This window comes from Nannospalax galili, unplaced genomic scaffold (genome assembly GCF_000622305.1).
Source record: "Nannospalax galili isolate Female #2095 unplaced genomic scaffold, S.galili_v1.0 scaffold290, whole genome shotgun sequence".
Classification (NCBI taxonomy): Eukaryota; Metazoa; Chordata; class Mammalia; order Rodentia; family Spalacidae; genus Nannospalax; species Nannospalax galili.
In genome coordinates, this window is record NW_008331486.1 from 902871 (window position 1) to 916157 (window position 13287).

At 38.3% G+C, this 13287-nt stretch overlaps 1 protein-coding gene and 2 pseudogenes across 5 annotated transcripts in view; 2 read left to right on the forward strand and 1 right to left on the reverse strand.

The window, feature by feature from the left end:
• The window catches only part of Rabgap1 (RAB GTPase activating protein 1), a 166620-nt gene that overhangs the window by 76134 nt on the left and 77199 nt on the right, over positions 1-13287 (forward strand). For all 5 annotated transcript variants that reach the window (XM_008824430.3, XM_008824420.3, XM_029559439.1 and 2 more), the window contains 4 exons: positions 3934-4044; positions 4801-4867; positions 7155-7257; positions 10688-10857. In XM_008824430.3, coding sequence (XP_008822652.1) covers positions 3934-4044; positions 4801-4867; positions 7155-7257; positions 10688-10857 — 451 coding nt within the window. The remainder of the gene's footprint in view (positions 1-3933; positions 4045-4800; positions 4868-7154; positions 7258-10687; positions 10858-13287) is intronic.
• Positions 5209-6744, forward strand: LOC115068671 (annotated as a pseudogene).
• On the reverse strand, positions 9551-9960 carry LOC103728023 (annotated as a pseudogene).

Sequence of the window (13287 nt, forward strand, 5' to 3'; positions counted from 1 at the left end):
TATTATTATTGAGATAGGGTCTCACTTTGTAATACAGGTAGCCCAGGCTGGCCTCAAATTCACTGTAGTCTTGCAAGGCAGTCTCAAAGCCTGAGATTACAGGTGTAACCCACTGTACCTGACTGGTTTGGTTTTTAAATAAAGTGATGTTTCTTTGAGTGATGGTAAAAACCCTGGGATAAAAATCAAACCTTAGCAGAGAAACAAAAAAGAAAGAAACAAAACTTTGTAATACAGGTAGCCCAGGCTGGCCTCAAATTCACTGTAGTCTTGCAAGGCAGTCTCAAAGCCTGAGATTACAGGTGTAACCCACTGTACCTGACTGGTTTGGTTTTTAAATAAAGTGATGTTTCTTTGAGTGATGGTAAAAACCCTGGGATAAAAATCAAACCTTAGCAGAGAAACAAAAAAGAAAGAAACAAAGAAAGAACAAATGAATTGGGGCTAGAGAGTGTTGACTCAGTAGTTAAGAGCACTGGTTGCTCTAGTAGAACTGGGTTTGGTTCCCAGCACCCACATGGCGGTTAACAGCTGTCCATAACTCCAGTTTCAGGGATCTAACACCCTGTTTCGCCCTCTGCAGGTGCTGTATGCACAGTTGGACTTACATACAGGCAAAATGCTCATACATATAAAATAAAAATAAATTTAAAAAAAAAAATCAAAACTTAGGTTTAGTTAATGCTACTACTAATAATGTGACCTTTTCTAAATCCCTTTATCTCTCCAGTCTACAGTTTCCTTATTTATGAATTGCAGTGGCTAGACTCTCAAATCTTTTCTAATAAAATCCTTTCTAACTTTAAAGTTAAATCATGGTTGCAAGATGACTGTTTTTCTCATATAGCTCATCACAAAATGAGTAGTCATATTAATACTTATATTTACAAGTCTCTGTTAGTGTCATCAAATTGTTTATATGAAACTATAAATGGTCTCTAAAAAGTACTTTTAAATGAAAAACACAGTAACTGGTTTTGTTAGAAAACTGGTACTGGTCATCCTTTAGACTTTGGCTTTGTCATGCCATCTAGTGGCCAATTAGGGCACAAAGTTTCAACTTTGAGGGTTAAACTTAGATATCATGTGTTGTTTTCTGTCAGCTAGATTTCTATTTTTTAAACATGTATGTGTGTCTGTGTCTGTGACAATTTGTTTGGTTGGCTTTCTCCTTTACCATGTGTCCCACTCAGGTTGCTGAGTGGTAGATGCCTTTACCCACTGAACAATCTCACTGGCCCTATATTTTCATTCTTTTTTTTAAAAAATTTATCCTGTGTGTACAAGTGTTTTGCCTGCATGTTTGTAAATGCACCCATGCCGCTGGGCGTGTGGCGAATGCTTTCAACCCCAGCACTTGAGAGGCAGAAGCAGAAGGATCCTTGAGTTCAAGGCCAGCCTGGTCTACATAGCAAGTTCCAGGCCCACTGGGGCTACAGGGAGACCCTTTTTAAAAAAAAAAAAAAAAAGTCATGCAATGCCCACAGAGGCCAGAAGAGGGTATCAGATCCCCTGGAAATGGAGTTAAGGACAGTTGGTAGCTGCCATGTGGATGCTGGGAGCTGAACCTGGGTCCTCTGCAAGATCAGCCAGTGCTCTTAACCACTGAGCAACTTTGCAGCCCCTGTATTTCCATTCTTAAAGCAACACTGTGAAATACTTTTTCCAGCAGTATACATCCCCACCCTGAGAAAAGGAAAGTTAATTTACACAGTTTTGTATTTTTTAAAAAGGGTCAAAAATTTCTTTAAACTATTTTTTTCCTTTACTGAAGATACTTACATAATTCCTGCTTATACATTTCTTTCATGATTAGGAAAAATTGAGCTCAGAAGCGAATCACTAGGCTCTCTTCTCTCCCTTCAGATAGCCGGCCCATGAAAGGAAAGTGAACATAACCCTCCCTGTTCCATCTGCTCTCATTCCAAGGAGGCCCATGATAGGAAACTCTAGATTATTGCCTTAACATTTGTTAAGTCTTTCTTTTATTTTTTTTTGGTCTTTTTGAGACAGGGTTTCCCTCTAACCCCAGCTGACCTGGAACTCACTGTGTAGACCAGGCAGCCCTCAATCTCACAGAGATTGTGCCTGCATGTGCCTCCTGAATGCTGGGATTAAAGGTGTGTGCCACCACACTTGGGTTACATCTGTTAAGTCTTTTTTTAAAAAATATTTAATTTATTATTTTTATTTTTTGTGTATGCGTGTATTGCCTGCATGTAGGTAAGTACACTAATGTCATGCAGTGCCCACAGAAGTCAGAAGAGGCTGTTGGATCCCCTGGGACTGGAATTACTGACAGTTGTTAGCTGCCATGTGGGTGCTGGGATTTGAACCCAGGTCTTCTGCAAGAACAACCAGTGTGCTTAACCACTGAGCCATCTCTCCAGCCCCAGTAATTATTTCTATAGCTAAATTCCTACACATATTACAGAATCCCCGGCAAAGGAACTGGATTAGAGAAGTTCAAATCTGACAAAGGCATACTTGTCTATGGCGTCACCACTGAATTGGAGTAACAAAACAGCATTTATCGTAAACTACACATTCAGTAAAAACCACATAGCAAACAGATAATAAAGACTTAACAAATGTGGGGCCGGAGAGATTGCTCAGTGCTTAAGAACACTGGCTATTCTCGCTGAAGACCCCGGGTTTGAATCCCAGCACCCAAATGGCAGCTAACAACTATCTATAACTCCAGTTCCAGGGGATCTGACAGCCTCTTCTGTCCTCCGTGGGCATTGCACTACACGGAAACCCTGGATTGTTGTCTTAACATTTGTAACATGCATACACACAAAACAAAAATAAATAAATAAATAATTATTGAGGTGGTCAAAAAGTTATTCATGTTCTCCTTTTTGCTAAATTAAGAAGTTAATTATTGGGGCTGGAGAGATGGCTCAACAGTTGAGAGTACCACATGTACGCTAACAACCAACCGTAACTCTGACCTCAGGCATTGCATGACACAGGTGCACTTACAAACATGCAGGCAGTACACTTATACACATAAATAAAATACTGAATTATTTTTTAAGCAGTCAGTCTTGGCTGGGTGTGATGGTACATGCCTTTAATTCCAGCACTCGGGAGGCTGAGGCTGGCAGATCTCTCTGAATTCAAAGCCAGCCTGGTCTACATAAGGAGTTCCAGGCCAGCTGGGGCTACAGAGAGACCCTAACTCAAAAAGACCCCCCCCCCAAAAGTCTCTAATAATAACATTAATATTAATAAGGTTATCACTATCTAAGGATAATAACTGCCATTGTTAGACAATAAAGAGGCAATATCTTCCTCATCTCTGATATTTTTTTAAAGACAACTTTTTATGAAATTCAAAGGATCTGTGCTTAAGTATCTTTTTCCTCATGTACTTAAGCAAATGACACAGTCCAGGGACCAGCTATATAGAGCAAAGGAAATTAATATCTTTTTAGCTCTGTACATTTAGGTGCCAATGATAGGTACCTTATAGTTGTCTAACTTAATTTTCATAGCAACCAAAGAGAGTGAACACCTGGGCTTGGTGGCACGTGACTTTAATCCTGACACTTGGGAGGTAGAAGCAATCAGAGCTCTGTAAGATTGAGGCCTGCTTGGTCTACAGAACAAGTTTCAGGACAGCTGGGGGTACAGAGAGACTCTGACAAGAGTGGACACTAAAGCCACTGTTTTAGGAGGTATAGTGTAAATTTTCTAGCTTTTATAAGTGCCTTGGTAGATTAGTGGGATTATACTTTCACATCAAGAAGCAGATGGTGATTTTCTTCTTCTTGTTTTTTTTTTTTTTTTTTTTTTTTTTTTTTTTTTTTTCCTATTATTTGTAAACTAGGCATAGGAAGGAAAGAAATTTGAGGTCTTAAAAAAATTTGTTATGATGTTCGATAACATAGTTTGCAGCACTGATGAGATGTGTTGGCCTTTCAGTTCTGTTCCCAAAGATAAGGACAGACAATGCTTTAAACTTCGCCAAGGAATTGATAAGAAGATTGTCATCTATGTGCAACAAACCACTAATAAAGAACTTGCTATTGAAAGGTAAGCATTCTTTTAAGTTTAGCTTAAATATAAATTTTGGTTTGTCTCAATCTAATGGAGTAGTCAGTACACTATATTAAAAAGTTATTTGCAAAGTATTTGACCTTGGGCTGGAGAGATTGCTCAGTGGTTAAGAGCACTTACTGTTCTCCCAAAGGACCTGAGTTCAATTCCCAGTAATCACATCAGGCAGCTCGTAGCTGCCTGCCACTCCAGCTCTTGGGGCACTCAGTACTTCTTGCACTGACATCCATGTATCACCCAACACACACATACATGTACTCACACACATAATTAAAAGTGCCTTGTGGGTATTGTGGTGCACACCTTTATCCCAGGACTCAGGAGGCAGAGGCAAGCAGATCTCTGTGAGATTGAGGTTAATCTGGTTTACATAGGGTGTTCCAGGCCAGCTGGAGCTACTGGGAGACCCTGTTTCAAAAAACAAACTAAAGTAAAAATAAATTGTTTCAAAGTGTTTTGCCCTCCAAGGAATTCTTTTGTGCTTATTGTGAATGTTTCATTATTTTGAAATCTCTCATAATTCTTTAGTTAGTTAATTCTTTAGTTAATATGTTAATTTCCATTATGTGGTCATTAATGTCAGAATTTGCTTCACTCAGTTGAAGAAGTAATGATGATTTTCACAACACTATTATTCCAGTAAATTGCCCTTTTCCACCTATAATTCAAAATTTTTTAATTTGTGTGCGTTATTGGTTTATTCACATATTTATGTCAGTTCTCTTTTCACAGGTGTTTTGGTCTTCTCCTTAGCCCAGGAAAAGATGTCAGAAATAGTGATATGCACTTGTTAGATTTGGTAAGGTTGATTTGTTTCCATTTTATTGTGGTTGGTTTTTATTGGAAGGTCATAGACTTGTTGCCTTAATGTGAATGTTGCTTTACCTTATCTCATTGGAATGTCAGATTTAAACATTCCATGTTTATGTAGGTGTTTGTGTAAACTATAAAACAGTATACAAAGATAAGGGAACTTCCTTACTCCTGACATGGAACTTGTAAGTCTGACCTTGGATAAGTAGCTCAGCCTTGGTTGCTTGACATGTGTAGTAGTGATAATAATTCCTGTTCACCTGTCAGGTAGGAGTGATGTGAGAATCAAGCTGTCATGTGCTTAACAAGTAAAAGGAGGAACTGAGCATGGTGGCACGAGTTCGTAATTCTAGTTCTTGGGAGACTGAGGCAGGCAGGAAGATCATGAGTTTGAGGCCCGCCATAGCTACATAGTAAGATCTCATCTTAAAGAAAAAAAGGAAATTGAAGAAAAAAATAAAATAAAAACTTATGGAAGCAGTAGGAAGTATTAGGATTATTGCTAGTATGTGTATTCAGATCTTTTTATTTGCAAAACTAAGTCGCATGATGATCACTCTGTTGGTGGAAGAATTCAGCATGTTTTTAAGAGGGGAATAAATTTCACCATTATTTCTTCCATTTGATATGATTGACACACATTTACCTTACACATAACTTTTTAGGAACAGCTTTACAAATAATTGATACGGGTTTTTTTGTGTTTGGTTTTTTTTGGTTTTTTTTTTTTTTTGGTTTTTTTGAGCCAGTGTCTCCCTGTAGCCCCAGGTGGCCTGGAATTTGCTATGTAGACCAGGCTGACTTTGAACTCACAGAGCTCCACCTGCCTCTGCCTCCCAGTGCTGGGCTAATAATTGATGTCTTTAATCTTATCTGTCATTATTCATATGCAGCTGATACTTGACTAGCTTTTATCATCAATGCCTTGTCTAGTAGAAGGCTATTTTATTACAGCTATTTGAGTATTGGCATACAGTATGATACAAGTGGCCACAGAAAAGCTGCCTGCACTGTGGACTGCAACGTTTATGTGCACGTGGGAGCAAATGATGCCTTTGAGATTCAGTAACCATAATTGCATACGGTGGCTGTAATTATGTGGTTTGGCATGTGTTCCTTTAGGAGAAAGAAATGATGTGGAAAAAATTCAGTACCAGACACTATGAATGTTTCACCTCAAAGTCTGAGCTGATAATATAGCTTAGAGTCCAGAAACTAGACTTGATTCATTTCCCCAACTAATCAAAATTCTGTTCTTCAACTGCTGATATGAAAATTAGATTATTGAAGATCATTGAGATAAAAATTAATATAAGGTTTTAGAGGGCCATTCGGATTTCTATAATGGTTTGCTGTTTCATCCCAGAAAAAGCTGAGCAGTTACGAGTGTGAGTAGTTATGCCTGCAGTGATGAACTTCGAAGGCAAACAACTATTTTCGTTCTTTATTCCTCTGGAATGAGTGTGTTGCATCTAGAAAAAGCCTTCAAGTTAATGGTTGCAGAGACAAGTGGAATAGTCTTGTCTTATCATTTTGGGGCATGGCAGCTAATTTGTCCCTCGAATCAAAACATACGCCATTAATGCCAGCATACTAGTGCTTCATAAACACCCTCAAAGTTGGATCTGTTACAGGAGGTGATATAACTAAGTTAGCATGTACACAGGGATCTGACATACTTACTCAGATGGTCTGCAATTAGTAAAACTTGTTTGCAACCACTGGTTATCCTGATACATGGCAAGTCAATTGCAAATTTATCATTGGTTCTCTAAGACATTGGATCCACCCTTTCCTGGCATAGAACTCTCCCACTATGAACAATTTGGAGGAGACCATAAGCTGTTGTTTTGGATGACTTGAAATGTAAAATTTCTGCTGTGTTTTAGAGCCTCAAACTTTGTATTTTCTAGTGCATATTTTGGAGACTTACCGTAAACTCAACATCAGTACAATACTTTTAACTCTTGTTTTCTAAAAGCTGAAAAATGGGGGCTGGAGAGATGGTTCATTGGTTAAAAGCACTGACTGCTCTTGCAGAGGACCTGGGTTCAATTCCCAGGACCCACATGGTGGGATGGTTGTAACTCTAGTTTCAAGAGATCCAGTGCCCTCTTCTGACCTCTGTGGGCATTGCACAACACTGGTGCACTTAAACACATGCAGGAACACATAAAATAACAATAATAAAATATTTTTAAAAGCTGATAAATGAGGGTTAACTGTTGTTCACCCACTTTGGCATTAAGGTTTATTTTTACTCTTTTCTTTAGGAGTCTATGGGTAAAAGTTCAGATGGAAAGTCTTATGTTATTACTGGAAGCTGGAATCCCAAATCCCCACATTTTCAAGTTGTGAATGAAGAAACTCCTAAAGGTGATACAGGTTTTTAACAGGAGCACTTTGATTACCCACAGCTTATGATTTCCTTAACCAGAAACAAAGAATTTTAATATTTCTTGAGTTTCTTACTAAATTTTTCCTATAAAGATTATAATTTTTGCTTATTGACTTTCCTTCCCATCTTCATTTTTCCCTTCCTATTTTTTTTTACCACATGTATGTATGTATGTATGTATGTAGGCAGAGGGCACACACATGCCAGGCACACCTGGAGGTCAGAGGATAGCATGTAAGAGTTTTCTCCTACCATGTCGTGTCTAAGATCACACTCAAGTTGTCAAGCTTGGCAGCGGGCACCACCCTCAGCCACTGAGACTTCCTGCCGATCCCTCGTCTTTTATTTTCTGTTTCTATACTTATTAACAGGTTTCTAAATGTTATTTCATGGAGATAATTTATGCATATATAGTTAAAATTCAAAGGATTTTTTTTCTTTATTAAAAAGTGTCAAATTTATTTCAATATTTAGTTTCATATTTTTTATTACACCATTGGACAATTACTCTAATTAAAATTCATCACCAGAGGTGCAGAAGACATTAATAAGCAATTAATGGAGTTAATGGACCATACCTTTAGAAAAGCCATATTTATTTAATAGGCAAAAGGGTCATTTTACCACTGGAAAGTCTTTCAGCTTTGAACTTCTAATTGCCATTTTATCCAGTTCTTAAAATCACTATTATGCCCAGCAAAATTTTTCAAAATTTTGAGGCTTTCTTTTTCAGTAATGAAGTATGATTTCACAAATGTGAAATTTTAATTTTTGCTTTGAATCTGTGTGACTAAAAATTAACCAGACAGCACTACCAAATTAATGTAAATAAGTATATTTACATAATCAGCAAATTATCTGATAAGACTTAACTCCTCCACAGTTGTAGTCAGCATAAGAAACTGATCCCATGGTACCAACTGCACTTGGCATTTCCATGGCAAGCTTTGGACCCGTTACACTTCTGTCCTAGTTTGTTCTTCATTGCTGTGACAAAATACTCTGACCAATACTAACTTGGGGAGGAAAGGGTTTATTTGTCTTACATCTCCCAGGTCACGGTTCATCAGGGAGCCCGAGGTAGGAACTCAGGGCAGGAACCTGGAGGCAGGAGCTGGAGCACAGGCCATGGAGGAGCGCTGCTTACTGGCTTGCTCCCTTGGCCCCTGCTCAGCCTGCTTTCTTATGCAACACAGGCCCACCTGCCCAGGGGTGGCACCACCCACAGTGGGCTGGGCCCTCCCACATCACTCATCAAGAAGATGCCCTTTAGACATGGCCACAGGCCAGTCCAATAGAGACAATTCCCCAATTGAGGCTCCCTCAACCCAGGTGTGTCAAGTTGACACTAAAGCTATCCAGCACAACTTCCTACCTCCACTAAGGAAATGGGAGTTTCCAGAAGTACAAAAATTAGCCTACATGTTCTACATGGTCAAGATGAGAATTTGTTATAAAATTAGGTTTAAAAATGCAGAATGTCTTAATAATTACCAGTTGTCTGAAAGGCTAAAGGAAAGACATATTAATATTTCTTTTGAGAAAGAAATGCTTTATTTCAAGAAATAAGCAATGATTTTTAAATTGTGATTAATATATCTCTTTTAAACTAAGGTAAATTTTTCACCTCAGAGAATAATTCTTTTACATTCCTAATACCCTCTGTCCAGATTTGAATCCCATCTTAAACGACCATTTGAATAGGATTCATAATTGAAAGCCTTTTTTCTGTGCAGAATGTTTTTCACTTGAGCACATAAGCTCCAAAATGGCAAACTGTCAGCTGTTTTCACTATAGGTTGAACCTACAAAAATGCTTATTTTTCAAGGTGTAGAGTTTCTGCATAATATCTTGAGGAAGGGATCCACATCTAAACACAAAGTTCATTTGTATGTCATATAGTTTGAAAGTCATTCCATGTATTTTTACTGCACCTGTGTTTTGATTCCGCCCCCCCTCCCCATCACAAGCTCCATGTGGAATGTCCCACTTTTGGCATCATGTCTGCACACAGGGGTCAGATTTTGCAGCACTAAGGGTTTTGAATTTAGGGATGCACCACCTGTATAATAAATGTTAATTTATAATGTCTGACAGTAGATTCCAAGCCTAAAATTACTACAGTACTGAGGTCAGGACATAATTTATAGGGTCAGATTTAAATTATTAATCATACTATCATGAAATCAAATGAAACCTTATTTGAGTCCTTCCAAAGCTGCATAATTTTCCAAATGATTTCTCTCTAGTTGCAGAGCCAGTTTGTTCCTTCAATCCTGTTTTAGTCCTTTAGCTTTTGCAATATTTTCTAGACATTTTTGTTTCTTCTTTTGCTTTCTCCCTGGCTTCAATCATCTTGGCCAACTTCCAGGGCAGACCAGCACTAGCTAGGAACAGTGGAGCGAGGGCCAAAATAACTGTTGTAAGGAAGCCATATAGGTCCTTTGCAGCCTGTTCCACAAGGTACGCAGCCCAAGCCTTTATGTCAAGCACCTCTTGTGCTCAAGTTGTGATCTCTAATTTTTTTTCCTGGGATTATCAGTGAGCCAGTCACAATTTGAGATGACCCTTGGTTGTCTTCTTCTTTAGTTCTGTCATATACCTCTGAGAGGCTTAAATTCTGGTGAGTGGCAGAGTTCTCGTCCACAGGCCTCTCAGTTTCGCCCCAGACACCCGGCATCTCATACTCAAGAGAAGTAGCATTCTTCCGCCACATGCAAGGATAGCTGGAGACCAGCCCGCTCAGCCCCTGGCACTGCAGCGGGCTGTTTCCGCCAGCAGGCCTTGGGCTCTAGGCCTTGGGCTCAACCCCCTTCCCTGACCAGGGCCACGTCCCCCGCTGCCCTGGGCCTCCGAGGTGTAGGGACCGTCCTGCCCTGCCAGCCGGCCATGGACCGGACCGTGAGGAATCGCCGCCCCACCAGTGCTCGCTCAAAGGATATTTTTAAAAAAGTAAATCTGTCCCAGTCCATATATCCCCCAAAGAGAATCACAGCGGTTTCTTCAGTTTTCTGTTAATAACAATAATATAGGTAAGTGGATGAAAGATATAGACAGTTCTAAAGAATAAGATGCCATTATTAGCCAAGTTTAAAAGGAAGAGAGTTTTTAATGTTTGTGAGGGAGGCCAAGAAAGACCTAGGCCACTTCTACAAACCTATCCATCTGCCCATTTCTTAAATTTAAGATATGTAGTGCTGTCACTTTTCAGTTCTACTTCTGGGAGTGTACTTTGGAACAAATTTCTCAATATAAAAAAATAGTATTTGTCTTATTTTAGATGTTTATTTACAGACTTCTGATGGTTGACCTTAACATATCTTAACAATAAAAGTAATTCTTCAGGAATTATATGAGAAAATATATTTCCATCTTTTTTATTTCTGTCTTGTTTCTTCTCTCTCTAGATAAAGTACTGTTTATGACTACAGCTGTCGATTTGGTAATTACAGAAGTACAGGAGCCTGTCCGATTTCTCCTGGAGACAAAAGTCCGTGTTTGTTCACCTAATGAAAGATTATTTTGGCCTTTCAGCAAACGTAGTACTACTGAAAACTTCTTTTTGAAACTAAAGCAGGTACTCAGTTTTTCCATAAATACACACAGGAGAATTCACTTCTGACTTGTCATTAAACTGTTGATTAGATCTTGAAAACAATCATATGTATTTTAAATATAAGAGGAAAATTGTCTATTTTACCCGTGTATTTGTATTTGTAATTCCTAATCCTCTTCACTGATTGGGGATTCTGCTTTGTCTCATTTGTTCTCTTCTTGAAAGCATTGAGCATTTCTTGTAGGGCTGATCTGATTAAGACATTCTCTTACATGTCTTTATTTCACCCTATTTACTATGATATTTTCACTGGATGTAAGATTCTGTTTTGTCACCCTCTGTATGTTATATGGCTATTGAAAGACTTATTTTTAAAGTTTTAGAATTAATACTTTCCATTTCTGAAATGTCAAAACATTTCTTTCTGTATGTTTTGTTTTGTTTTTGTAGTTGCTGTTTTCTGAGATTTTTGTTGTCATTCTTTTATGAGCAGATTTTCTTTTACACAATTGAGCATCATACTACCTGCTTGGGAAATCATAGACTACTAATTCATAAGGAATGATGATTAATATTTTCCTGTTTCTATGCCTGCATTGTAATTTCAGATTTTTTTTTTACCATTTTAAGTAATATATTGCATCACTTTAGAGTCTGTATATTCTTTTGTGAAAAGTATCTTTTTCCTTGTTTTCTTCTTAGCTGGCAGTTAACTTTGACAAGAGTCAGTCTCTATCTTTCCTGTAATGGGCAGCGGGTAAATCTATTATTTAGATTTTCTTGACTCCCAATTTCCCTACAACTTACTGATGCCCATTTTCATTACTCTGGCCACCACTGCCACTGCTGCTACCTGCCCCTTCTCCTTCCTTCCCCTTTCCCTTCCCCTTCTGGCTCTTCTGCTTTTTCTTTCTTCCTTCCTCTTTTTGAGCAAGTTCTCTGCCATGAGCTACATCATGGGCTCGTATGTCTTATTTCACTTCACTTTATAACAAAACTCCTTTAATGAAATCAGTTTCACCATTGACCTACATTGCCAATCCCAGTTCTCTTTTCAGCTGCCTGCCACATTTGATATTGATCACCCACCCTTCACTTATTTTCAAGACATCTCAGACTAACCCCATTCATTTCACATGCTCTACTTTCAGTGTCTTCGTTCATGGATATCTTCTAATAGTTTCGTGGACCAAGAATTTTGTTCTTTGTGCCTTATGCTCCATATCCAGTCTATACAGAAATCTTGTTTTCTTTCAAGACCTCTCCTAAATCGACTTCTCTTTACCTAAACTATGTTAGTCCTCGTTCTGTGTCGTCACTTTCTACTCTATTATTCTAAGGGCCTCTTTGGTCATCTCTCTGTTTGTACCTTTGTACCCTATGTTTTATTCTCAGTATAGCAGGATAAAATCACATCAGTTTTTTCTACCCCAAACCCTTATGCTTATCTTATCCATTAAAAGCTACAATTCTTATTCTAGCTTTCTAGACTCTACCTAATGTACTACCTATCACATCCTAGACAAATGTGTCTTTCCTTTTGATGGCACATTGTCCTCTATGTACATTTTTTGGGACTTTGCTAGCAGTTGTTCCTTCCACATGAAATACTTTTCCCCTGTATATTCACCTCCTTCAGATCCTGTCTTTACTTACCTTGAATGCTCATTTAATATTGCAGTTTGCCCACTCTTCCACTGCTCCTGCCAGTGTTCTGCTCCTCTCTCTCATATGCGTGCACACACACACAATCAGCTTTCATCTTTTCGTGGTATATTAGATACCAGGTTTATTTTATTATTTACCATATTTATTTTTATGTTTCTTAGTCTTTTTATAATCTCTGCTAAGGCAAGATTCTTAATCTTTTTTTCACTAATTTATCCTAAGCACTTAGAACATAGTAGCTCTCATAGTAGTTTTATTTATTTCAGTAAGTAGTTGTTGAATGAAGCTTATTTACATGTAACTTTGATTTTCCATTATATAAATTTAAAGTATTATATATGGATTTACTTCAGTATACTTCCCCTAGCAATACAAATTTTATTCTTGCTTATAAAGATTAGTTGTACTGAGTATATTTAGACAAAAAGAAGCAGAACAAAAATAGATTTTCCTTCTAACATTATCTTAAGAGATTGAAAGAAAACCTGAGTCTCCACAGGAGAAGGAGTTTAGCATAGGGTCAGCACCTTAAATTTTTAGTCTAAATACTCGAATTTTGCAACTTCTTTTAACTCTGTGTCTCAGTTTACTTGACATCAAGGCCTAGATGCTCAAAACCGTGTGTGGAGTCAAGATCACAACTGGCCCTCAGGGGAGGTGGCAGGTCTATTCTAGAGAATCAGTTTTTTTAAGACCCAAATCTGCAAATGACAGAGACATCCCATCCCCAACCTAAGCCAACACAGAGGCAAAGCTACTGCCATGCACAACCTGGTACCTCAG